This window comes from Epinephelus fuscoguttatus, linkage group LG19, assembly GCF_011397635.1.
Source record: "Epinephelus fuscoguttatus linkage group LG19, E.fuscoguttatus.final_Chr_v1".
NCBI classification, from domain to species: domain Eukaryota; kingdom Metazoa; phylum Chordata; class Actinopteri; order Perciformes; family Serranidae; genus Epinephelus; species Epinephelus fuscoguttatus.
The window spans coordinates 12941779-12969621 of NC_064770.1; the positions used below are offsets into that span (position 1 = coordinate 12941779).

Sequence of the window (27843 nt, forward strand, 5' to 3'; positions counted from 1 at the left end):
TGCAAAGCCAATTGTCACAATGTGTGTATAAAGAGGGGGCACCCGGATTTGAACCGGGGACCTCTTGATCTGCAGTCAAATGCTCTACCACTGAGCTATACCCCCTGATACAGTTCAGTGTACACAAGTGTTGATCATGTAAAACTCTCCCACCATTTTTGTTTGCATAGTGACTGCTTGGGTGGTGCAAATGTGTATGAGTGCATATGTTTGTGTGCTGTATAGACAATATGGCTAAATTTATTTCTTATCATTTCCCAGAGCTAAAAATGTAGCGAAAGATAAATGCTTATGTTTCATTTCCCAGGTCTGACAGGTCGTGTGTGTGTGTCTGTCCATTTAATTCCCTAACAGGCTGCTTTAACACAAGGGTGATCACTTTAATTCATTACCTAATTTCCAGACAATTTGACCTCTTAGGGCCTCACTTATTCAAATGAAACCACCAAGTTTAGAGGCGAACACTCTCTTTGATGGAACTGCTGGCAACTCAGACACCTTAAACATGAAAAGAGACCCTAACTGGACGCTGCTTTTTTGTTAGGGGTCAGAATTCAAAATAAATAACCACTAGGTTGAGTAATCTGGATAATAAAAAGCATATCAGACTCCCAGGGTAACTCTGCAGTGTGTCTTTAATCTAAAAAAGATAAATAACAGGAATTTGTGCTTCAAGAAACATTATACAGAATTATAAATGCTTAAAAAGTCATTACATTCACCTTGTGGTTGTAACTGTGGATTCATCTCAACAAAGGACGCCTTGAGACGACGTCACTGTGACTGTGTGACTGACCGTTACCGTCCACTTCACTTGTCACTCAGTTGATGTGAAACAGCTGTCTGCAGTTTAAGTATGTTAACTGTTTAAGTATCACAGGCTAGAGGACGGGAGAACGAGTCCTCTAATGTTGGCACTTTTAGATAAACACATCAGGTATATTATGAAAGCATGTGACCATGAAAAGTAGCTGACACATGTTTGAGTTGAAGAGTGTAGATGTACAGAAACAGGAAGAGGAGAAACCAAGCAAAGCAGTCATGCTCAAAACAAAATTGTAAGAGCTACGTGTAAATGTACAAGAAACTATGAAGTTATTCTGCTCTGCTTGGTTGTGTATGTTGTAATACCTTCTCATGATCAAATGTCAGAGCATGAAATATGAGATGAACATTACACTTTATCCTTGAAGCCACCATCCTTCACAGTGCGCCAGACAGCTACAGAATGCCTTTTGATATTTTTCCAACATACACCAAAACAATAAAGTGAGTCTCTAACTTATAACACTCATAATTTATTACATTTACTAGGTGTATCGTTCTTATCGTGATCAACACATCTCTATTAGGAAAATAAATTCAATTCCAAATAAATGATTACATTTTTCTAAGCTCAAGTCTAAATGTGCAATTCTTATACAAAGTGAATGCAGATAATTTTTCACATGTGAAACATATTAGTAGTCCTTGACATTTCACCTCTCTTCAAGGAAGCCTTGGACTGGGATGCAGTTTGCGTAGCCTTCAGATCCAGTGAATAACACATGTATATGTTTGTATGTATTAACTGTCAACTTGTGTTTTTGCCCACCCTGCTGGATAGGAATAATCTCTTCATTGCACAGGACCTCGGGTGTGAAGTGACGCTGGGGCACGCATCCACAGCAGCCTGTGGGGGCGCCGTAGAGTCTGTATGTAGGAAACAGGAGGCACTCTGAACTCTGCATCCCACATTCTACAGCAGCATCTGAACAGGACAAAGGAGGTTTTAAAGGAGGAAAGTCGGGAACATACGACTGTCCCGTCCAAAGGACCAGGCTTTAGGGTGGAGTTGGTGATTGGTTCTCTAGCTGCCTGGCAAGATAGGGTCAGAGACATGCCGCTGGATCTCCTGCATCTCTGTAGAGGTCTCCAGGTGCTCAGGGAGGGAGGGGAAGCGCTGGCTGACACATAGCAGTCCAGGAGGCTCTAGAGCCCCTGACAATTGAGGAGGGGTGAGGCTCACAGAGGGCAGATGTGGCGGGTCAGCGTCTGGCGACATGGACACGGTGTCATCGGAGGCCACAGTGAGATGGATCCCGCTTGACAGGGAGTCCTTGGATTTGTGGTTGAAGTCAGAGTCTGGACTCTGGAAAGAGAGAGGAATTAAGTGTAACTCACACAGAATTGGTTTGATGTAGGGAACCCTTTTCAGACTTCAGTGTTTAAAGGAGTAGTTGAACATTACATTTATTTGCATTCTTTCTGAGAGTTAGATGAGAAGTCTGATACCACTCTCTGCAAAGTCAATATTCTGCTAGGGCTAGCAGTAGGTTAGCTTAGCTTAGCATAAAGACTGGAAACAGGGGCAAACAGCCAGCTTTACTTTGTCCAAAGGCAACAAAATCCACCAGGCAGCACCTGAATCTCATTCTGTCAGGTAACCGGTTGACACTGTGGGAAGTTACTGGCTAAAGTAATACCAAGAGGCAACATAGGTAAAATGAAGTTAATGCAGAAGTGCCAAAAACTGCAGTTCCTTGAATGCCCACTTGAGGCTAGCTCCAGAAGCGAGTGAATTCCCATACATATCCATTTTAAACTGCCCAACTTTACAGCAGAAATAAACACCTTTACAGCCTAGTGAAAAAAAAACGGGTTTTAGTCTATATAGCTAATTTCAACCATCGTGACAACTGTACAGGCTGAGAATTTTTATGTATCTCATGCATTTACATTTATCTAAGGCTTAAAGATACACATATGCGAGGCATCACTCAGTCTTTTAGTCAGATCTGCCCATTGCTCCAACACACCTCCAACCTCTAATCTAAATTTGGCTCCACAAACACTGAGATGGTGATGGCCAACGGGCCAAACTCGAGGCTTCAAAACAGGAGTCCGCAACTCAGTGGGTGATGTCAGGGTTGCTACATCCATCTTTTCACATTAGGGTGACCATATTTTGATTTCCAAAAAAGAGGACACTTGGCCAGCCACGACATAGCCTACTTTAATGATACTCGCAGTTTACTCAAAGATGCCTTATAATTTTAATATATTTAAAATTAATATGTATGGATAGAAAATTCAGTTATATTACAAAATAATATCTCTCAAAGACAGAAATTCAGATAGGCCCCTATAGGGGACACATACACACACTAGAGTGTGGCGATCCGAGCCCGATGGTACCCGACGGGTCGGGCGGGTTTGGTCAAAAATGTAGCTATAAATTGTATTCGGGCTTGGATCGGATTCGGTCAGCTTTCAGTGAAAATGTAGTGTAAAAATAAATAAAATCCTATTGTCTGTCCTGTTTATTGCTTGGGCTCTGTTATTTACGTGACAACACCTGAACATAACACACACACACACACACATTGGCTGTTTGTTTCCACCTCTCTCCTCGCTGGAAGTCTCGGACCTCCAGCCGCCCGACTCCGCCTTGATTAAACGCTGAAAATAAAATAAAAGAGGGTTTTTCCTATTTTATCTATTTTGTTTTATGTCTCCCTCTCCCCTCGCTAGAAGCTTCGGACCTCCCGCCGCCCCCTCCCGTCTCAAACACGGAGGTCTCCCTCTCCGCAGCTGAGCACCCACAGTGCACGCCCGGCCTGTTAAATAGCCTGTAACCACTGTGTGACACAAACTCAGTGCTTTGGTCATTAAATAATGTCGGGCTCGGTTCGGGTTCGGACAGAAATATGCTGCCCGTGCTGCACTCTAACACACACACACAAACACAGAAAACCGGACATTATCATCAGTTTATAAAAACCCCCGGACACCCCGGACAGGACGTGAAAAGTGGACATGTCCGGGCAAAAGAGGACCTTTGGTCAGCCTATTTTACATAGAATATGAGTAATACACATTTCCCACCCAAATTAGCACACATGCATTTGCTGACACCTGCTTAAAATAGGTGACAGACCCCTTTTTTCCCAAATCATGTTAAACTTCACGAACTTGTTGGAAAACAGGTAAGTAAACAGAAGAAAGCAGCATAGAGTGAAAATGTTGTGATATTTACTTCTCTTTTATATCTGTTACTTATTCAGTCTCTTTTTCAAACACTGTGCTGAGTAATCTATAATGACGCTCATCACAAACGATGCTCAAGATGGACAGAATTTGTTGCTAAGATGACAAAGAGTTGCAGAAGTTACCCATGGTTGCACCAGAAAAGGGGCAAAATTAGTGTGTCCACCTAAGTATCATGTTTCCATCACTGACGATGGGAGCTGGAGATGGTAAATACCTGTGACTACTGCAGAGTCATTGTCATCTTTTTTAAGGGTGCTGGTAGTTGGTTTGTGTTACTTTTGTGCAAAGCCAGAATTCAAATAACCACCTCACAGTTGTGTGCCTCTGCGAACCAGTCAAGTTGCAGTTACAGTTTACATCCATGTCTGTCCGGACTCATGTGTAGCCATGACAATAGACAGTACTTCATAGACATATATGGATGATTCTGCAAAAAAGCTACAAATTATAAAACATAGATGCTTCACACAAATCGTCAACCCAGCAGCACAGAAGATCTATCATTCAGCACAGATTCAAGGTGAACACCCAAAATTAGTGTCACCAATTTAGTATTTGACCTAAAGTCTCCCCTTCTGTTCCTGAGTTATGACATTGAATAATGGCCAAAAACTATGATTTCACAGTGAAGTTGACCTTTGACCTTTTAGATATATAATGTCATCACTCATTCTTTTTATCCTGTTAGACATTTGCGTGAAATTCTGTCATTATTAGCACATGAATTCTTGAGTTATGGCCAAAACCACATTTTGTGAGGTCACAATGACGTTTAACCACAAAATCAGTTAACTATTGAGTTCAAGTGGAAGTCTATAGATATCACAGTCATGAAAATAGAATGGATGTAAGTATGGGAGCAACCCCCAAAAAAATACCTCCAGTAAGGCTTTTACCAGCGCAGAGGCATAAAAGCGAATTCCCCGAAATGTCAAACCATTACTTTAATTTAAAAGTCAAAGGTTTTTTTTTCTCAGTGTAACTGGAATTAGTCTATAAAGATCCCAAACTGAATGACCTCAAAGCGTCAAATGTCTGATAACTGTTAGTAAGTAAAGTGAACACAACACCTGCAGCAGTGAGGCAGTGCTGTCGATCTGTACTGGCTGGATTGCAGGGACAGTGTGGATTGTGGGTGTTCCTGTGCTGTACAGGGTGGTGGGGTGAGGCGGGTGAGGGCTTGGGGACACAGCGCTGTAGGCCGGAGGCACTGGGGCCATCTGCCTCTGGAGGAGCTGCAGGATCACGTTGATGTCTGCTGTCATACGAGTCTCCAGCCTTGGCAGGATAAAGAAAGACATTAGGAATTTGTCCTCATGAACAGAAAAACACGCAGCTTTAAATTACACTATTGCTGTTTTGATGGTGGATGGAGCGTGTCATAATCTTTTTATAGAGTCCTTTCATCTGCTTTTTCAAAAATGTCCACTAGGTTTCTCTCTTGCTCTCTCTACAGTTTCTATCACATGCATATATGAGGACAGGCATGTAAAAGGAGGGAAGGAAGCACATGCATGACTGACTTCATATAAAATGTTTCTAAATTTTTTACTCCCACCTTTGACCCTTTCTTATCTCTGTCTTTCCCACCTCCCCTCTCGTTTCCCTCTCTCTCATACATATGCTAGTCACATTAACACCATGCACACAACCAGCTGGGAACTGATATGTAAACACAGCAGGGGAGGAAGGGAGGAGCTTTCCTAAGTATGACGTGGAGGTAAAGACAGGCTGTTGGTAATAATAGAAAATGTTAACACCCATCCTTTACACTCAGAAGGGGGTATAGCTCAGTGGTAGAGCATTTGACTGCAGATCAAGAGGTCCCCGGTTCAAATCCGGGTGCCCCCTCTTTTCATAAAAACAACCCACCTGTTCAGCTGGGACTGCAGCAGCTCCAATCTGGACTCCAACTCACTGGGCCGATCCTCAGCACAGGGTGGAGGATGGAAACTGGCCCTGACAGAGGACGGTCGTCCCTGGCTGTCCGAGAACTGGCTGGCTCTGCGATCTGGCCAATAGCTATACAGGCCAGACATGCTGATGGGGGCTGCTGCTGTGCAGAGGAGCAAGAATCTGCCTTGAATTTCTGAAACACTTTATTGTCTGTTGTTCAAGAAAATCATGCAATATGTGAGTATGAGATGACAAGCAGACAATTTGTACTTTTTTTAATTTAGTCTTTATGTTCATATCATTTTCAATTTTTTACGATGTATTTTTACTAGTTTTGGTAAATGTTTCATTTCAGTTATTCAGATTCTGCTTGTTAGTTTATTTTTGACTGTTGCTTTTTGCAGATGTTACTTTTACTTTTCTTCTTTTAGTTTCAGTTCTATTTTTACTAGTACTGGAAGAACTGAAATTTTAAAGGTATAGTGACACATTTGTATCTGTGTAACAAGTATTCTGTATTACAAACTACAAGTCTAAATCAGATTTTATTATCGTTGTATTATTTCGCTTATAGTCACTGCCACTTAAAAAATTTCACACATAGAAATACACTCTTTGGTTGCACTTTGCAAAACAATATTAACTTTTCTTAAACATTTCTTTTTGGTTCAAATCTCAGATAGGAGGCACTAATAGAAGTGTGATTTAAAAATTCCTCTGACCTCTAAAATGTTTAAAAGCTTTGTCTAGTCTATTGGAGACTATCCTGACATGACTGGTGACGGGATTGTGGGTAGTTTTTACCTGAGTATGGTGGACCACCGAGGTCTACAGGCGGTCCCATCCCTGCTGAGGGTCCACTGTGAGGCAGGAGGTTGACCACAGCTGGGGGATAGTCTCTGGTGTCACCCCCGCTGGGATACAGCTCCCCCTTGCTGTGCCCCATGGGCTTCATCTCCTCATCACTAGACTGAGAACAGATGCTTGGGCTGCTGCAGAGGTCTTCCCAGTGGGATCCTGCCATTGTGCCTTGGTGGTGGTTTACCATTGGACAGGACTGATCAGGATAAGAGTCTTCACGGTCCATGCCGTCTGTACAGACATTGTCACAGGACAACCAGCATGAGGCAATATGGAGATCCGACAGAATAGAAACATATGAAAATTTTTAAAGCAACAGCCCTCACTCACCCGGACGGTTTCGACGACGCAGGGAGCTTCTGCGATGCCTTGTCCGGCGGTAGCCACATTCAGAGTCCTTGCTCGGGGTTGGCTGGTGTATTCTATCTACCTGATACATATCAGCTTCAGAAATTCAGAAATACACACCGGATCTCACACAAACAACAGGCCAAGACATGGTAGATACATCAAAAGTAATCTTTCAAGGATAATCACGTAATCAAGGATAGGGATACGACATAAAGCTGAGAAGAGATCGTCTAAGCAGGTATGACCAAGAGATGTCATCTTTTTGATTTCACATCTTTAAGGTGCCCTGTGGACTTTGTGACTGACCACCTGTGGTGTTATAGAGCAATGCTTTGCTGAGTGTGCTGTGCATAGAGGCAGTTAAGTACCATAAAGGTTGAGACATGCCAGTAAAAGGGCATTTTAAAAAAAGGAATGCAAGCTGATCTAAAATATGTAGGTTTCAAGGCATTTTTAAAAGACTTTGCAAATGTTTCGTGGGGTAGGAATGAATTTAGGCATGCTTATGACGGCTAACGTATACACACAATAAATCATGGTCGGAAATGTTGAATGTATACGCACCATGTTTGTTTATAAAACTGGTCAAAACTGGTTTTCTTAGGTTTCAAGGCAAAAGCAAAAGCACAGATTATGCAAAAGGTCTGTGACTGTTAATAGGATGGTGTTTTTAATGTGTGACATCGCCCTCTGGTGGCACTCACATCTCTCAGGTTGAAGGTGATCTCCAAGTTGTTCCAGAACATGTCAGCGAAGTCGGGATACATGTCCAGCACTTCCAGCAGGTCATCTCTCAGGATCTTGTGAAGGTCGCAGTAGGTCAACGCCCTGACATCAGCGCTGGATTTACCTGGCCTCCCATACAGACTGATGGGCTCACCAAAGATATCGTTCTTTCCTACAAAAACATCAGCAAAAGGAAAAAAGAGGATGGGAAAACACAAAGAGTTTATCAATAGATATTTAACCAAGTGAGCAAGCGACTGCTATTAATAGTTAAGAAAGTTAACTGATAACATTTTGATGGATGAATCTGATTCAAAACAAATGAGAAACAAAGCAATGGAGTGACATTAATTCTCAGCAGCTCTGCTCTTCAAAACAAATTAATGATCCCCCCAAACTCAGCTAAAAAAGAAATGACCTATGTAGGCCTGGATGTGAGTGCTGACCCTATTGATGATCAATGCCACTGCGAAATGGAAGTGGAGCTCTGCCCAAACACCTCTGGCAACACACACACACACACACACACACAAATTAGTGACACACTGTGGTAACAGTGTGTCAGAAGAGTAAAATGAAGATTTTTATTGCAATTTCAAGATTTCATTTTATAGTTTGGTTGTCACTGGTCATTATTTTTGACATTTTATTAGTGAAATAATTTGTTGAATATTTAAATGAGTGACTGATAATAAAAATAATGACCGATTTGCAATCTTACAGAAAAAAGGACACAGTAAACAGGAACTCCACAGTGGTTTGCAGCTCACCTAGTATGGCCACCACTATGTCGTCCCTGAGGATCTCTATAGAGCCTCTGGAAATGAAGTAGAGGGCGGTGAGAATGTCCCCACTGTGGACCAGAGTGTCACCTGGTGGAGCGTGGGTGGTTTTGAATCGCATGGCTAGAGCCCGCAAACAGCCTTTGTTGGCACCTCGAAAAGCTTTGCAGTTCTGCAGCAAGCTGCGGTTCAAATGGAGGCAGATGTCAGCCTGTAGACACTCAGGGAAACCCTTTAAAACCTGTGGGGCAACAGAGAGCATTGGGTGAATCTACTGTTAATAATTCTCCATGATATTTATACATTTTTTCCTGAATCCATTTGTCGTGTATCTTTTAAAACCTTGTAACCTAAAAACAGAAAACTGAATCTGAAAGATACATAATAAAGAAACATCAGGGTGAGAGGAGGAGAGCAGATTGTGTCAGATTGATTCGGGGTTGGGGGGGACGCAATGGACAGCGGCTCCAAGTGATTATCTATTCTCACATTGAATTGGCAGGCGCTAATGCTGCTCTCAGGCTGTGTCATGCTTCAGTGCTGATAGTAGCCTAAGCAGCGATATGACGCACATCATCACTAAAAATGCCATCTCCCAATGCTTCAGCCTCACTGGAAACACTCATCCATGTTTAAATGAGAAGGGGGCACCCAGAGTTGAACTGGGGACCTCTTGATCTGCAGTCAAATGCTCTACCACTGAGCTATACCCCCTACTGATTTTATAAAACGTTTTAGTTCATGTTCACAGTAGCATATATGAATCCCAACATATGCTCAAAGAATAGGTAAAAAAGCTGACTGTGATAAAGGTTTTGTTGGAAAATATGAAAACTATAAAAAAACAAATCTCAATTCTGAAAGTGAATCCACTTGCGATGCAACATAGTGAAAACCTGCATTTATGTTAATTAAAGTGTAAGGTTACATGAGAGTTCAATGTGGGAAAACTGGGTCATTGCCACAGCAAAGAACAAGGCAAACAACCAATGTAGGTCAAACAGAATATGTGAGGTAATGCTGCAAACGTCAATGGGATATATAAAAAGACAACCAGAGGAAAACGAGAGTGCCAAAACATCCTGGTATATCATAAAAGTTTTGTAAGGATGCTTATTTTTACCATCCACTTCAGTGCCTAGGAGTTTTTAGGCGTGTTCTGCCAATAATTTATTTTGAGACTAGCATAACAAATGCATGTATAGTCCTACAGTATATGGTGATGACAAATCTAAAAAAAAAAAGAAAAAGTACACTACATGCCCCGGGGTTTGATTGAGGCATATTTTACACAGATATTTAACATGCATCATGAGTGCTCAACATTTGTTCCAGCTGAGTGGCCAGTACAACAGTTGTGGTTTGGGATTATGTACACAAAAGATGGAGCTAGGGGGCACCCAGATTTGAACTGGGGACCTCTTGATCTGCAGTCAAATGCTCTACCACTGAGCTATACCCCCTCACATATTGTTGCTTTTGAAAAACAAAACTGTAATTTGTAATTTAAAGTCTTTATATGAATATTTAAAGTCTTTATATGAATATATAAAGCAACCATTCTGTCTTTCTAAACTGTCTCAACATCCACTGTTCAACAAAAAAGTGTTTCTACCCAAATAATATGTGAACTGGTGCAGGACCACGTATGTGCATGAATATCTTACTTGACCTACAGCGTTCATGTCGATGCCGTTAGTGTAGGACCAGGCATGTTGGAAGTACTCCTCCAACCTCTGTCTCAGGCCTCCTGGGATCTGGTGGAAACGGATGAACTCTTTGACCCGCAGCATCTGAGTGTGGTACCGGGCTGTCCCTGAATACAGTCTCTGAATGATGGCCGATACATTACCAAAGATACTGGCGTACATCAGAGCTACATGGGAAAGACAACAGAGATACTATATGTCAGAGGAACTGATAAATGTACTGTTTTCTATTTCACATTTTTAAAACAAGTGGCACAATGCGAACAATTCTGTATTTTAAATTAAGTCCTTTGGCAACATGCTGATATCTATGTTGTAAAATCATTTCAGAAAATAGATAATTTAAACACAATATTGACGGATGAAATTCATTTAGTTATTTTTGTTTGTTTTTGTTTTGTTGCAAATATTTAAGAGCAGTATGGGTGTTTCATTGAAATAATAATTTAACAAAGCTGTATAAAGTGTTTTAAACCTAAAAAAAAAAAAAAAGAATTGCCTCTGGACGTTTTTGAAGATTAATGCCTGATTTTAAGAAAGAGGAGTCTACTCTACCAGAGTTTAATGTGTAAGCAAATACATGCATAGGTCACCTGGCCTTTAAAGGATAGGGTTTGATATATTTTAACTTGGACCCTATTTTTCCATGTTCTTGTGTCTAAGTAACTAACATCCATGTTTAAAATTGGTCCAGTATCGACTGTGAGTGCTGTAGACAGCAAGCTGCAATGCACCCATTTGGGGAATGTTCGCACCATCAATGCATGTCCACTAAAAGTGCTTCTTTTTGTCACTGACAGGTTCAGATTATTATTTTAAGTGTCTGACAACATTATGGGAAAAAATAAACCTCTTTGTTTGGCCAGAAACATCACTGAAATCGCTACCTCCAAAGCCACTAGACTCATATGAATAAAAAATAATTTTAGTGTGTATAGAGCCAGCATATTTTCACATCTAACTTGATGAATTAAGGGTTTTTTCCAACCAATCTAAAGCTGATAATTGTTGGAACAGTTGAAAGTAGAACTGAGACAGTTTTTGTGAGTTTCATTTTGTTCCTGTCAATTCTGAATTAAGTGTTTTACAATGTAAAAATTACTGTATATATAAATGGAGTCTGGTGGGTTTGGAGATAGCGATTTCAGGGATGTTTCTGGTTAAACCAAAAAGGACCTTAGTCTTTAACAATAACATCTATTTCAGTCAGGATCCTTCCATAATGTTTTCAGACACTAATAATATAATAATCTGAGCCTGTCACTGACAAAAACAAGCACTTTTAGTAGACGTACATTCAAGGTGCAAACATGCAACAGAGTGGTTACATTGCAGCCTGTTTCGGGCTGCTGTCTGGAGCTCTCTCACTCAATAATGGACCAGTGTCATGAACTGTTGTCCCTATTAGATACTTTGACACAAAAACATAGAAAAATAGGGTCCAGGTTGGTAAATACCAAACGTATGCTTTAAAGGGTGTGACACCCTGAAGAATTCAGTAATTTCTATATAAGAGTTTTAGTCTCACACCTTGGTGACCAAGGTTTTGAATCTTGATTCTGCCTCTCTCCTGCACATGCAGACAAATATTAACATTCACCTACAGCTGCTTTAAAAATAGACATATTATATTTGTTCAAGTGGGTGCTCTGATATCAGACTCATTCCCATTCTACTCACAGCCTATGAGCATGACACAGATGGAGAAGATCTTCTCTGGGTTGGTGTTGGGTGAGACGTTCCCAAAACCCACACTGGTCAGGCTGCTGAAGGTGAAGTACAGGGCTGTAACATACTTGTCCTTGATGGAGGGGCCTGAGGCTGCGTCACTGTCATTGTACTGTTTACCAATCTGTTCAGCCAAGTTGTCCAGCCAGCCGATCTTCATGCCTCCAATGCGGGCAGAGCTGGTGCGCTCCACGTTGCCGATGGCATACCAGATACAGGCCAGCCAATGAGCGATGAGGGCAAAGGTACACATGAGGAGGAAAAGGACTGCAGCTCCATATTCTGAGTAGCGGTCCAACTTCCTGGCCACTCGTACCAATCTCAGCAGTCTGGCTGTTTTCAGTAGGCCAATCAGAGTGGTTGTCTGAGGCTGGTGGAGAGAGAGAAGAGAAGACCTCATGTTAGTGATATTAGCAAGCTTTTGTTCCAGTCTAAAATGACGAGTAACATTAATCACTGACTTTCTGCTGCAGTTATAAAGTGTACTGAGACATTAATGGAAGGTTCTATCGTGCAACACATTGGCACACACACACACACAGACCTGACACTTAACATCCCATACTTCACCACTTTGTTGGACAAATCAGTAAACTATGCAAGATGTTTAGACAACAAATGGATTAACTGTATCTCAAAAGTCTAAATGTTGCTAACAAATATTTAGACTAATTGTTGTATAAATTAACAATGATTCTGCAACTGCATGACCTATTTCTTTTTTCCAGATAATTCAATAACCAATTTTGGTCGATGGTATGAAGGAAGTCTGACACTGCCTGAGTAGCTGATGTATTTGCAAGGAGTGTGCTTATTCAAATGGGGTCAATGTCTCAGCAGAGTATCATCCAACTTTGAATGTTTTAGCAAATAGAGAGCGGGAGTCCTACCTACTTATTTAGCCTCTGTTCCTGTAGCATCTGTAACTCAAAGGGGTTTCTTAAAAGGATTTTTTTTCATTGGTCTTTATGAAAAACTGTAACATACTCATTGGGTCTTCTGTCCTTGTTATCTACTATGGTACTGTCATTTTACAGTGCCATATGAGTGAGCACCTTATCATTTATACCCCTGTTTCATAGGGACATTGGAGATAGAGACAGAAAACGCAGGGAGAGAGGGGGCTATGCAACAATGTCCAAAACCAGATTCAAACTGATGACTACAAATGGTCCGACACCATTTTTTCCTTCTGGTGCCCATTCCTATACCTGAACTTGCGTATTGGCCAATACCAAGTACAGATCCAATACTTCAGATTTATGACATTTTTAAACAGCTAACATTACACTGTTACCAGAACTCAATTCCTCTTCACAGCTCTAAGGGCCCTAACACACAAAGACAATGTTCAGTCATTGGTTAATATTGGGCTGTCAGTGAGCGTCTGTCACCCTTGTTTTTGCAGTGTGGCCCATACTGTTGGCATCTTTTCGGCCCTTGTCAGTTTTTTTTGGCCAATTTAGCATGTTGATAAGCATTGGAGACAGTGGAACCATTTGTGAATGATATCACTCTGATTAGCAGTTTAGCTCTGTGAATGGGAAGAGAAACAGAACTGAGGAAAGCAAAGAAATGACTAGAGGCATGTCAAGTTGTTATATCATGTAAGATTATTTTTTTAACCATCATTAAGCTCTTTAGCAGAAACAGTTTGTAGTTGTTTGTGTTATTTTTTTGCTAGCACACGGTACATATCCTTTGTTCTTTCAATATAAAGTTGTGTTGTTAATGTGCTAACTGGCTAAATAGCGTCTTGGACCTCTCCTGTTGGTCTTCCAGTTTCCCTTTTGAATGATGAATGCAGACTTAGAGACGGCCTGCTAGTATGGAGAGTTATTTCCTGTCACGCAGGTGCGGAATGTACATGCTAATTGGCCATTGGCTGTAGTGGTTGCAGAGTGTTCAAGTGCAACTTTTTGGTCAAGACACAGACTTCTTGAGGCAACACAGCTGGCCTTCATCGCCACTGGTTCTTTGATGTCAATTTCTTGTATCTGGGTGTTAAAACAGTAGTCGCCAGTGGCTGCACAGTGCAACTTGCTGTGTAGGCTACCGATTTAGAGCAGCAAAGAAGAATTGACTTTCAGGAAAACAGCCATTGTATCTGGGTGTGAAACTACTTTAAAGTTTATCAATAAGTTATGTGGTATCGGATTGGTGCATGGACTCATGTACTCACCAATACCCAATCCATACTAAGGACACTGTGCTTATATAGTATACGTCTTAAACACTAGACCCACAAGACACAAACATTTTGTCATTGCAGCCAAGATAGAACCACACTACTAAATACCTGCTAAATAAAACATAGCTTTTCACAGCATTTTGACATTTGTTGTGGCAGGAAAAGGACGGTGTAACTGGTAATATGACTGGCATAACATCCTGAAAGGTGAAGCGGAAGGAGCCATTATTACACACCATTTTGATGTTTGACCTTTTGTCTGTTGTAAAAAAAAAAAAAGGCATTTTTCTTGTTAGAAAACATTGGGAGATTTGATTTTGATGTTGTGATGCCACTGACATCCACTGTGTCCCCTGCTTTCTCACCTCCTCAGAGCCGGAGCGGAATATGAGCAGATCGAAGGGGATGGCAGCCACGATGTCAATGAGGAACCAGCCCTTGAAATAGTGCTGTGCGATGCGTCCCGGGTGGCTGACCACCTCGTCATTGTGGTTGACGTAGGTGGTCCTAAAGTTGATGAGGATGTCCACGATGAACATGACATCCACCACCAGGTCCACCACATTGAGCGGATTGCAGGTGTAGCCACAGGTTCTCCTCCGCTCTTCCTCCACCTCGTTGAGAAGGAAAGCGGCCGAGTACGGTGTAAAGATGGCGGTGTAGATGACCAGCAGCAGAATGACCCAGTCCCATACTGCTTTGAAAGGGCTGTAGTGGAGGATTGTCCATTTGTGGATGCGTGGGGCCTGGAGCTTGTACTCTGGTAGCACGTCAGCACCTAGAGACAACACCTGAGGAGAAAGGGACAGGATGGTGAGGATGTTCTTCATAATGGAGATAGGATAGTATGACAAGTGGGATAGAGGTAACTTTACAGGGACTGGGTTAAAAGCCAAGAGTTGATTTATCCATGAGGAGATGAAAACATGGAAAGTGCTCATTGCTTATACTTAAGCAAACACCATAATAAGAAAGAGCAAGATACATTAGCCAAAAACATACAAGTAACTTACTTCTTGCGATGAGGATTAATATTCATGCACTGCTACGCTATTCACCCTCCACTTTTCCAGTATATATTTGATGAACAGAGAAGATACTGTGGTTTTTAATGATTTAAAACAGCAACATGTTCTTTCTATTTTAATATTTAATTTACACACAACAGCCAACACTCATTAGAACAGCTATAAGTTCTTATAGCATTACATCAATTTCATAATGCACTGGCTCGTTCTGACAACAATAATCCTCTGGGGGAAATGGGCAATTTTCCACAGACCTGGTGTAGCAAGCAGACATGCGGGCCAAAACTTCCTTTTTTGTGTGCCACACGTTTCAGCTAATCTCTATACACAGATATCTACATATAAATGCATATATATTTTTAAAAAAGCTAATACAAGGCTAACTTGTTGTCAGACCATAGCGGATGAGTTCCAAAATTGTGTTTCGGCCAATACTTCCCACCTCTCCATACAGACTTTTTACCTGCCACTCCATACTACTCAGACTACAAATGGAAACAAGAACACTTTTGATACAAAATCTTGTCCCACTGCCAACAGATTCTACAAACACATGCAAAAATCTGTGTCTAAAGATTATTGTTACACCATCAGGCTCTTTGCTGCTCCCAGCCTGCATTTAGCAACATAGGAGCTGTGCTGTGGCAATTTCTGATTCTGTTTGTGTTCTCTTTGTGTTGCCCTTTCATGTAGTGTCCCCTGGATAGCTTACATAGTGCTGCCAGCGGCCCTGGATAATGTACTTTATTTCAGGCCATTATAAATTGCCCAGAGAACCCAATATGGTGAGGGCAGAAAAGAGAATGGGTGTAACACCGAAATCTGTGACCCATAAGATTCTGTGACTCCCAAAAAATCATTGAGTTTTGGGAGTTGTTGATTGATGGTACACCAAATAGTAAAATGTAGGAGTGCCAGGTCTGCATGTTGGTGAGTACCAGCTCACTTTCAGCACTGCTAGCAGTAGTTTGTCCTAAGTTACCTTCGAAATTGGTATAGATCAGTACACATAACAGAATACATCCCCAACTTAAAAAGTAAAGCCTCATGTGAGCACTGACACACAATTTTCCCTTAAAAAAATCATTAATTAAGCAAAACCAAACCAAGCACTTGCATTAAGTTGTTGTTTAAAACAAAGTAAAATGACTGTCACTCCACTTGACGCAAGGCAACAAAAATATCCTGATTAAGTCCAGAATATTCATACAATAAAGTAGCTGTTAATTTAGACAGAGAAGTGTTTATGCATACATTAGTGACTGCTGTACACACTAATGAGTGCGGTTTGGCAATCAAGCCAATCAGGCTTTATTGTATAATAATTTGTGTCTGAGTGGCAAATTACAACTTCCTCAAAAAGACTCTCACCAGGTTTGGTAGGAGAAAAAGTCGCAACATATTCACACTCAGTGAGTTTCTTAAAATGCAGTTTTTTTTTCAAATGCAGCAAAAATAACAGAAACGACCCCAGCCTTTAGCAAGGCAAAGAACATCAATACACAAATCCCCATCCAGTGCTACCACCACTCCCTCAGTGATTTGTCTAATAGCATTAACAGGCGGACCAACAAAATACAGTAAGTTAACTGTAAAGGCATCAGACGTTGAGCATTAAGATCCCACTGACCGGTACAACAATTAGGGCCTCCATGTCCAGGTTCTCCTCATGGTGACGACCACAGCAGCAGAGGAGGAAACTTCTCCAAACCCTTTGCAGCCCTGCCTGCCTGCTGCGTAGTGGCCATCTCCTCTCCTGCATCACTTTCTAGCAGAATAAACACAAACTTCTACAAAAAAACCCAATCTGAGCTCTGACAGAGCCTCTGTGTGGCTCTATCCTCTCTCTCCAGGCGCTCCACTAAGTCAAATCACTAAGTGCTGTTTTTAAAAAGCCCACTGCAGCCTCACCTGCCTCTGTTGCACCATGTGATTCCCATTTTATGGAGACCATGTGACCCCTTCTACCAGCGTTCTGATCGATTGTCAACCCGAATAAGTGCCTGCATTGATTGGGAGCCACGCAGAGGAGTGATTTCAGTTAATTCTGCAAGGCTGGGACTCTACGTGGCTGATTTAACAGTCATTGCTGGTGTGAAATTGCTCTCCCCAAGGTGTGTATTCCTGATGCCCTGCTGTTGACACCCATATGTACACTATTGCTCTACGTGCAATGTTGTCTGTCTACCTCCTCACAAACCCTGCAGTGGTTAGACCCTCATTTGCATTTCAGTTTGCATAATTAGGACCAAAGACACCCTGACAAAAGACGCTGGACCTGTATAACGAGTAGCTGCAGTGCCAAACACTAAACTCACAAGAACCATAAGAAAAGTCTAGCAAGATATTTTCTTAGAATTCAGCTCTTCAAACATTCCCTCCAAAAAAAGCTGTTTCTTTCCACTTTCCCAGGTTAGATAAAACAGTGGTCAGAAATAGTCAAAGTGAAATGCCTCTTAAGGACAAAGTACTACATTAAAAAAGTTACTAAACGTGATAATGGCCATATTTGGTTAAAAAAGCAGAAGGCAAATACAAAGTTCAAGCTTAGATTTAACCAAGGCTTGTATAGTTTTCCATTATAGCATGCAGTGGCCTTTAGTAACTGAGTGAATGTTGGCTTCTGGTCTTGCTCCATAAATCTGTGTTTTTTATGACCTATAGACAGCATACAGTATTTGGAAACGAGGTTAAGATGGGAAACGACACAGGACTTAATGAACACAACAACTTCTGGCACTCCTTTGTGTGTCAGCAGCAACTGACCACAGAAGCTGTACAGATGTGAAAAGACAACACAGTAATGAGAATGTAAACACACGAGCAAAAGTTCACTCATCCAAGAAATGCTAAGTTATTGATGTTGTGCACAGCTCTGTGTCATAATGACGATCAGAGAGCAACTGCCACCACAAGTTCGCACGCGAACAGCCTTCTGTTGCTAGTTGCACTTTGTAATTAACACAGCAAGAGTTCACTGTTTTTACTTTTTCACTTGTATTAGACAGAAAACACAGTTGAGGTGTGAAGTACAGGGGAAGCTTTTAAACTGAACAGGATATAAATCATGAAGGACAGTGTGATATATATGATACTGCTGATTTTATGGCATTAAAAGTGGGCTTGAATACAAAATAACCACGATCGTAAAAACACAAACATGATTGTGAATTGTAATTTATCTGTTGTGAAGACAAAAAAATCCTACCTTTATTCTTACTGTTGAATAAAGACACAATGCAGAGTGCAAAATCTTTCACGTATAGCTCATTTCAGTTAATCTTTTCTTCTTGCAAACTTTAATAAACATGAATTTCAACTATTCAGCCAGTGCATGCTCCTCATCCTGCCTTATCCCACTCTAAACATGAACACATATTTCTGTACTTCAGTAAACCCACCACAGAAGCGACTCAAAAGCAAAATAAGCTGCAAGATTCTGTGCACAAAATGTGTGAAAACTGTGCAAATAGACAGACAAGTCCTTGTCATAGTAACGTGACATGGCATCAGCTTAACCTGCATAAAGCTAGTGTTGCTCACCTGTGGAGCTACAGTAGGTAAGCAGAAAGAGTGAGGTGCAGGATGAGGACAGAGAGAGGGAGGAAGAAGGAGAAAAGGGAACAATAAACAAAGCAGGGAAGTGGCGCTGAAAAGTCAAGGGAGAGTTTGAGGAGGACACCAGGGAGCTTGAGAGACCCAGTAAGGCTGAGGTACTCACAGGCTGCAGTTTATGCTTGAAGCTCATGCTGAAGCGCACCACAGGGTAATCAGCAGGAGAAGGCTAAGAGACTGCAAGAGAGAGTGAGAGGGAGGAAACCCCTATCCATCTGTCTGTATTTCCCTCCCTCCTGCTCTCTCCTCCCTCCCTGTGGCCCAGCCCTCATAGCAGGATCCTCCTTCAGACATGAAAAAAATGATACAGTGGCTTTATGAATGATGCTGTCTGCCTCCACCGCTGGTACTCAACAAGCAATAACTGCTAAAAGACAACAAAGCTTTTCTGATTATATAGGCAGTCTGGTTTATGGTTAGCTATTTAGAAATAATTATGTAAATGTTTATATCTCTATGCAGTGAGTTACAGCCATGTCTATTTATTTTGTGGTTGCAGTTGTTTGCATAATCCTTTTATCAGTCAACAAATTGTTGTCTATATGCTCACATGGACGGGTGTATCACTCATGTTGTGCTGTTTCTGAGGTCATGTGCAACACATTCTCCCTCCAGTCTCATCACATATCAGTGTTTGGTCATGGACTATCCATGTCCAGATACAACATGAGAGGTACCCTGGATGCGTTGGTTGCTGACATTCTTGGACGTCGTGTCAAGTCAAGTTCTGCCTGTTACATGTATTGTCTTCTTTCAAAATACACTTCCGTATTCACAGGAAATTTACTGTCTCTTTCAAAATAAACGCAATACATCAGTACAACACCACGAATTGATGGTTTTTCCTCCAACAACTAATGCACATGGTTTGGTTTAAGCAACAAAAGCATGTGCTAAGGTTTAGGAACAAAGAACAGGGTTTCGCTTTATAATTGTACCGGGTGTGAACACCGCTCTTGTCCCACCGTGCACGGAGCGCTGTTAAACTGTATGGCGATTGGCTGCATATCACGCCGACGTCAAAGGACAGCGTTTTTGTCAGTGTCTGACGCTGCAAGTTACTAACCAAGCACTGGATTTCGACGACTTCGGAGTGAGACCATGTTTTTGTAAGTTACTCAAAATCATCAATCAAGTATTGTCTCAAAAAGTGGCAGATTAAATAAATCAAACTAAATACACTGAACTTTTTAGAGGAACAGTTCACCCCAGAACCGAAAATACATATTTTTCCTCTTAACTGTAGTGCTATTTATCAGTCTGGATTGTTGACTAGACATTTTTTTGCTGTGTTTGTTTTTACATTTTTGTCAAGTCGCATGGCTAAAAAATTAACTGATTGTATTTCAAGAAAGTATAAACCAATGTAGCCAAAAATGTTTGAGGGAATTAACACAGTATCTTGGAGGACAGTCACGCAACCTCCTCAATTTATTTTGATTACTTGCACTTGTTGACTGCTCTTTAATAATACGTTTGATCAGATTGTAATACTTGGGAAATTCAAATCAGATAAACAAATATACTTCAACTGTGCACACACACACTCTCCTGCCCACAAAATTTAAAAATCATGGCGCCACCTTTATAAAACAACTAGGAAGTTCTTGTCCATTCAAACTGAATTCCTCTGCAGCCTCATGTTGTAAGCTCATTGACAGCCAGGGGGCACCACATAAACACATTTCTGCTTTCCCAAAACACACACTGGTTAGTGTGCTGGGCCTTTTCTACAGTTACCAGTCTTTTACAAGCTGCAGTCGAGTCAATCACATTGTGTGCTTCATGTTATGCAGCCAAATCAATATGAACAAAGATCAATGACAGCCTTCATTTCCCTTTTTGTAAGGTGCCAATCGAAATCCAATTATAAAGGCGGGATAATCAACAATTTTATTGTATAATTGCAAATATCAAAAAGTAAAGGTAACATCTGCTAATAGATTTAGTTCAAAGAAAAACAACAAACAAACAGTTGTCTAGAAAAACTTGTTCTTGGTATGCTTATTGACCGTTGCTACAGTTTGTTCCTACATGACAACAGAAACGATTACTGTGACCTAAAACCTGACCTTCAGAGCTTCACATTTATATTTGACCCAGCGACTATGATGCCACTGCGAGGAGTCAACTTCAACTGTTTTAACAGGACCAAAGCTCAAACTGGCACCAGCATGAAGACAGGAGGAGGAGATTGCAGTGTGATTTTTTAGGGCAGTTGGAGGTTTGGCAGATGCACAGAGAGCATGCCCTCCACTTCCATTAGCTCCAGAGGCCAAGGTCACTGGCATCAGCATCAAGCCACCCAGTGCCGCTCAATAGGCTCACAGCCATCGCCCTTTTTTACTCGCTTTCATAACTATGCACAATTCACCAGAACAGACAGCTTCACAGACAGTCTGTGATCCCCCCACACACCCACACCATCTCCACATACATCCTCACACACTCAACAGTGAGTAACACATATTAATCAATTAAATTCCAGACACGATTTTAAAACAAATATTTGTACAGGCACAATACTGGCACAATATTGATTTAGTTATCGTTGGTTAATGAAATTTCACATCTCTGCCCCCAGAAATAATTTAGAATTTTGTTGGAACAAGAAAAAGAATCTACGCAAATGGACAAGCACAGACAACCACCACGACTGATCGGACAAATAAAACTACAAACTTAAAGTCCCCCTCCGCTCAAAAATGTGTTTAATTATATTGTAAATTTACTTGTGCAGAGTTCAACACCAGAAGTCAGTTTTCAATTTCATTTGCTGAAGGTGGTAAATTTCCCTGTGCTAACCTTTAAACTCACATACGAGCAGAATCTTGTGACATCACAACTACTTAGGAAGCTAATCCTGGTTCAATATGCAGCTTACACAAGTGTGATGTGGAAACTTAAAGCTTTCAGTTCAAGTGGAGACATCTTGTGTCCAGTAGTGAACTTTCGAATGAAATGTTTTTACATATTCATAGATTATGGGTTTTTTAGTGAGGGAGAAGGGACAAAGTGGTAGAACTTTTTCTGTGGACATATTCATATGTCCTAATAAATGTCTAGAGGAGATCTTTCAAATTCATTCACTGAAAATCTAAAGAACTTCAGGAGATATAATGTTTGACAGTTAAAACACCAAAGCATAACCAATGCAAAAATAATTTACATAGAATATGCTGAAAACCCATCACACTAAAAACACACACAAAAGATAATACTCAAAAAGCATAGTATTTTCCATGAAACAAGAGATTAAATATCTGCAAAGGTATCCAGATAATTAATCTGCCATTAAATTGGTGTATATGTATAGTGTCAAGAAATAATATCACAAAATGAGGGAGATTCATAAATTGCCACTTGATAGTTCATTTAAACATGTTATAAAACAGCTAAGCAAGTTGAAACAAGTTGATATACAATGCAAACAAGTGGAAATAAATAGCCCATTGTTTTTACTAAAAACAAGATTTAAAGACACAGTTCTGGACTAAAGTTTTTGTTGAGATGAAGACACGCTGAGGAAGGCCATGTGTGGTCTGTCAACAGGAGACATACCAGAGACAGATAGCTATAATAACTGCTTTCTACCCTCTAAGGGAAACATAAAGAGTAAGACAAACCCTACTCTACTGCCATGCTAACATAGAGAAACACTCTTCATCAAAACTTGAAGCACATGACGTCAGTGGAGTCAAGATAACAAGTTAAGTGTTCTGCCAGGCATTTGAGGAGGCCTTCTGTTCGTCCTGTCAGTTTTTCAAGGGCCACAGAAGCCACGTTGTTACCGCATTGTGCAGCAGGCTGTCGATACCACTCGCCTTCTCTGGTGTGAAGCAGTAAGATCTCACCATCACCAAGGCAGCAGGAATTACATAGGATAATACAAATGTCAGGCAAATTTAGGATCCATTAACAATAAATAAACACACTATCAAGTCTAATGCCTGTGTTATCTATCAGTGTAGTGCTGAGAGTTATCACTTCTATCTAAATCTGTTAGCATTTGCACAGCATGTTCACTTTATTTCAAATCAGCCATGAATATAATTACAGAAAAAACGTATCGAATTTAGATAAAAATATAGACAACATTTTGTAGACTCATGCTGATATATTGTATAACAACTTTTGGATAACTGCATGGTCCTTGATATATCTTGATCAAAGAACTAATAACTAACTAAATAACTTTGGTTGCTCTTGACCACGAAGTTCATAGAAATTGTTCAATGAAGCAGATTTACTGAGTAATTTGGTTTACACTGCTGAGTAAAACCTGGACCAGTAATGTTTAATTCAGTCCATGTCCCACATTTGAAAGGATCAATCAACACTGTGATTGAAAACAAAGGCATGAGGCACAAAGCAACTTTGATGGTTTGACAGGGGGATGAACGGAACTGGGCCGGTATATGTAGTGAGAGGCTGATGAGAGAAAGAGATGCAGATGAGGGGGTGGGCAGGGAAGGCCTGGGAATTGCAGAGCAGATGAGGGGAGTGGGAACAGGTGTGAATGTGGGCTGGGCAGTTAGGTGATGGGGAGAGGAGGGAAAGTCTGAGGGTGTCTGGCGGGTGGACGGAGAAAGGCAATGAAGGGACCTAGGGAATTCTAAATGTGGATACACAGACTGATTAACACCGTCAGCCAATCTGCTTTGTGTAAAAGGCTCTTGGGGTTATGGACCTAAATGTAAAGTGTTTTACAAATGGCCTCATGTTGACACTACATCACTTGTTCCTTGGCCCACGGCAAAGTTTTCTAACAAGTTTATTTGAGATCTGTTGGCAGGTTTTTTTGGACTGTCCTGTTAGATAACAAACCAAAAGCCAAACAAACAAATCAATTGGGCCAAACACTGCCTCTTTGGCTCAGGCTGGATGGAAAGAGAGTCAACTGACCACTGTGGAAGCCCCTCGGATAAACTGGGTTAATGTGATGCACTAAGGGAGCCCCACAGCATCTGACTGCCAGCTCAATCCTGCACCAAACAGGCCAGTCCATGACATTTTGTCCGTGTGTGTGTGTGTGTGTGTGTGTGTGTGTGTAAGGTAAAAAAAAATCCACTCAAGTTCTTACAATTATGATGTGCTATTTCTTCGAATTTTACGATTATATTGTTATCAGTTTCTGCACTTTCTCTTCACTAAATTTTTGAGGTTAATATTGTGGTTAATGTTTCACAGCTTTTATCTAATGGCTTCCGTTAAGAGTATATTGCTGATTCAGATTTAATAAGCTCATAAAATATGTACACATTCTGAAAAATAAAGTCTATGTGCTTTACCTCAGCAAGACATGGGCATCATGTAGCAACATTCTATGGACTGATGACGGACTGAGAATTTAACAGATGTTAACAAAATAAGATGCAACAATTACTGTAAGAGACCTGGGGCAGGGTAATATGTCAATATTATATCAATACTGTGTTGTAAGATTAGATATCGTCTTTTGAATATTGTAATATCTTAAGTGTCGTGTTTTCCTGGTTTTAAGGCTGCATTACAGTGAAGTGTTTTATTCTTTGAGCTTATCACCCTCTTTTTCTGTTTTACAATTTGCCTTAACCCACTTAATCATTACATCCACATTACTGACAATTATTTATCAAAAATCTCCATGTATAAATACTTTGTGAAAGCACCCTACAGTATTGTCACAATATTAATTTTGTGGTATTTGGTCAAAAACATCGTAATATTTGATTTTCACCATGTCACCCAGCCCCAGTGACTCCAATGTCTCTGAGAAATTAAATAAAGGGTGTTTAAAAATGTTCTCAAAATACAGAGGAATATTTGATGCATAAATTGATTTAGCTGGTTGACCTACACTTAATCACTTCTTTATCTCCAATTTTCTGAACTAAACACTCACACAGAGTATTTTTCCATTGTGGCTTTTCCTCCACTGCTGTGTGTGAGAAGCAGCATGCCAAAATGTGCACACGCACACCGTGGTGTGATGACAGTTGGCTGATGAAAGTGTTGAGCTGCTGGTGCCATAGATGTCACACCTCAGGTGAGATTATTCTTTCGCACCATCACCCTGGGACTGCAGATGTCTTCGAGTATCTTCAGTGAGTCAAAAGCAGTAAACATTTATAGACATCTTTGCCTGAACTATCTATGTGCAGAGACAATGACTGGATGTGGCAGTGTGGAAAGATCAACTGCAATTATGGCCAACATTCTGATCCTATCAAACAAGGTGACAGGAAAAGTAACAATATGACTGATATTATTTTTTTTCCCAGAATGAGTAGCGTGACAAATCTTTAAAACTGCTTGCAGGAAAAGCTGAAACTTTATTACCTCTACATATGAGGCTTAACTTTACTTGAAATTATCCAAAAACATTAATCATACACTGCAAAAAACACATCCATCAAAACAAGCAATAAATAAATAACAGTCTTCAATCAGAAGGGTAACCAGAAAAAAAATACACTGATACCAGAGCAACGGGAATCAGAAAGACTGTCTCTATGCTCTCATTTCATTCACAAATCTCTCCACCTCACTCTTCAGCTTCTCATCAATCAGCTGACTGTGGGCATCACTGTAAGTTAATCCAACCAATCATGTCTTTGCTATCAAATTTTAAAACCATCTCCTCTCTGCTGCTGTCAGTTGCAATTTCAGGACAAACAGATATGACTCTCTTCCATCTCATTCACCTCCAGTCTTCATCACATCCAGTGCCCAGTCCTGCTCCACATCTCACCATCCTCATCTTCAGCCAACTCAATTCACTTCCACCACCAGTGTCTTGAAGCCTTCGGGGGAATATTTCTAAACCAGCGTTTGCATCTCTACCCCCTAAACATACACATCACGATGGGGTATATTCATCTTTATCCTGCACAATAAATTATTGTTCACGCTAAATTAAGCTTCCCCTGATTGAAATAGAATTATCTCACCTCATGTATTATATTTACATAAGAAAAATAAGTCATGTTAGGTTCAGTCTGGTTTCAACTGACTTCATCGGTCGCTCTGTGGGCACAGGCACATCCATTATTAACTTTTCATCAAGCAAAAATGATGAAAAGAACATAGAGCACTGACCCTTTTTTGATTACAGGCATCCAGCCATTTAGCTCACAGACAAGAAATTTAAAAATTGTGCAATGATCACAGCTCTCAGAGTGTAACTATGAAATAAAGAAATAAGAAATAAATTGTTGGGGTATCTGTGGCTTAGTGGTAGAGCAGGCGCCCTATGTACAAGGCTGTTGCCGCAGCAGCCCGGGTTCGACTTCAGCCCGTGGCCCCTTGCTGCATGTCACTCCCTCTCTCTTCCCCCTTCACACTTGTCTGTCCTATCAAATAAAGACTAAAAATGCCCCAAAAAATATCTTAAAAAAGAAATAAATTGTTTACTTTAATTGAACAGAGTGAGAACTTCAAATTAGTGCATAAGTAGAACCATCTTAAATTCCTTAAAAAAAACGTGCAAGCAACCAACAATCAGGAATACCAAATTTAAGATCCCAGCTTCGACCACAAGATGATTGAATTATGTTTGAAAAAAAGATGAAGTGCAAAGAGAGAGAGAAAGAAAGATGAGATTTAAAGGACTCGTCCTACCTGAGTGACGTGAGTGACCTTCTCTGTGACATTCTGGGTTCGGTCTTTTATCTTGCTGGGTGCAATGATTTCAATCTCGGTGGGCGAAGGAGGTCTCATCCTGTCCGATCCGAAAGTGAGAGTAACCTGAGGGATGCGGCCGATGGTCCTAAGTCTCATAAGGTCCGAGTCTGATGTGGAGTTCAGAGCACTGGGCTTCAGATCTGCAGCCGAATGCAACAACATCAGCAATCAGGACTCAGAAGCACATCAAGGACAATAATGAATGAATGGTGGTGAGATGAGTAAAAATAAAACAGAGCAGAAAACTAATATCTGAAAATGTATTTGAATGCATTCTCTATGATATACTCCGAAATCTAAAAGTGTCCAGGTTTCAAGGCCAAATCATGACCAACATTTAAAACAAATATAAACTACAGTTCAAATGTTTTCAGAAACAGAATGCTTCATCCACTATTTCTTGCTTTAAGAGGAGAATCAGGACAGACTGCATTTTCCCTCAGCCCCAAGGACCCAGATGGATGTACAAGTCTGATGAAAATGACAGAAATTGTGACATAAGTGGGAGTCCAGAGTATGATTGAAACCTTAACGAAAAAATACAGTTTCCTCACACAGTACTTCCCCTGAGGGGAGAGGAGCACATATGTTCACTAATGTGCAATCTAACCACAAGTGGACCACAAAACCACACACAATCAGAAACACACACACACACACACACACACACACACACACACAGTGACAGAAAGATTGATTGGCGAGTCTCTGCAAAACAACCATCAGCCGGCTGCATGTGCTCAGAGCGACACTCTCTGTGTTATGGATGATAGAGATCTGTGATCTCTGATCTTTTGTCTATTTCTGTCTTTTCTTGTCTGATAGAAAAGTAAAGGTTATTTGAGTGAATCGTGGTGAGAAATTTGTCGTGAGCTAGTTGCAGAATTGTGTCTTGTTGGCCAATATTGGTGACAATATTATACCATGGCTATGGTATTCCTTTCCTTTCTGATCAGGAGTGTGTGAATATCATACTACAGGGCAACTTGTGTTGCCATCTGACTTATTGTAATTGCATTGCTTTCTTCCTATCGTCTCTCTACTGTCTAATATAAAACATCTTAAAAATGCCCAGAAATCAAATGTAATATGTCAGCTCAAACACATGTAGTTTCAGTCAGCATTTCAGCCACCACTTTGTGCTAGCTCTATTAAATTGCAGGTAACTGTAGCAATAATAGTCATACTTCTTGACCTGGCATGGGCTACACTGGCCACAGATGACATGTTATTGAATACACCCAATTTTTTCCTTTACC

The 27843-nt window shown here is 40.7% G+C and overlaps 1 protein-coding gene and 4 non-coding genes across 6 annotated transcripts in view; 1 reads left to right on the forward strand and 4 right to left on the reverse strand.

Annotated features, from left to right (window-relative positions):
• Positions 1-33: 33 nt before the first annotated feature.
• Positions 34-105, reverse strand: trnac-gca (transfer RNA cysteine (anticodon GCA)). The gene has a single exon. It is a non-coding gene; the product is annotated as a tRNA-Cys (tRNA).
• Positions 106-649: 544 nt separating this feature from the next.
• Positions 650-27843, reverse strand: part of kcnh6a (potassium voltage-gated channel, subfamily H (eag-related), member 6a) — a 36539-nt gene continuing 9345 nt past the window's right edge. The window contains exons 6-16 of one of the 2 annotated variants that reach the window (XM_049561954.1): positions 26522-26724; positions 14642-15067; positions 12038-12455; positions 10325-10524; positions 8637-8889; positions 7845-8038; positions 7120-7219; positions 6733-7020; positions 5905-6085; positions 5103-5310; positions 650-2131 (exon numbers count right to left, since the gene is read on the reverse strand). In XM_049561954.1, coding sequence (XP_049417911.1) covers positions 1850-2131; positions 5103-5310; positions 5905-6085; positions 6733-7020; positions 7120-7219; positions 7845-8038; positions 8637-8889; positions 10325-10524; positions 12038-12455; positions 14642-15067; positions 26522-26724 — 2753 coding nt within the window. In that variant the 3' untranslated portion in view covers positions 650-1849. Of the gene's footprint in view, positions 2132-5102; positions 5311-5904; positions 6089-6732; positions 7021-7119; positions 7220-7844; positions 8039-8636; positions 8890-10324; positions 10525-12037; positions 12456-14641; positions 15068-26521; positions 26725-27843 lie in introns of both variants that reach the window. The other variant, XM_049561953.1, reaches the window with a different exon arrangement.
• trnac-gca (transfer RNA cysteine (anticodon GCA)) lies at positions 5812-5883 on the forward strand. Its single transcript has one exon. It is a non-coding gene; the product is annotated as a tRNA-Cys (tRNA).
• On the reverse strand, positions 9291-9362 carry trnac-gca (transfer RNA cysteine (anticodon GCA)). Its single transcript has one exon. It is a non-coding gene; the product is annotated as a tRNA-Cys (tRNA).
• On the reverse strand, positions 10040-10111 carry trnac-gca (transfer RNA cysteine (anticodon GCA)). The gene has a single exon. It is a non-coding gene; the product is annotated as a tRNA-Cys (tRNA).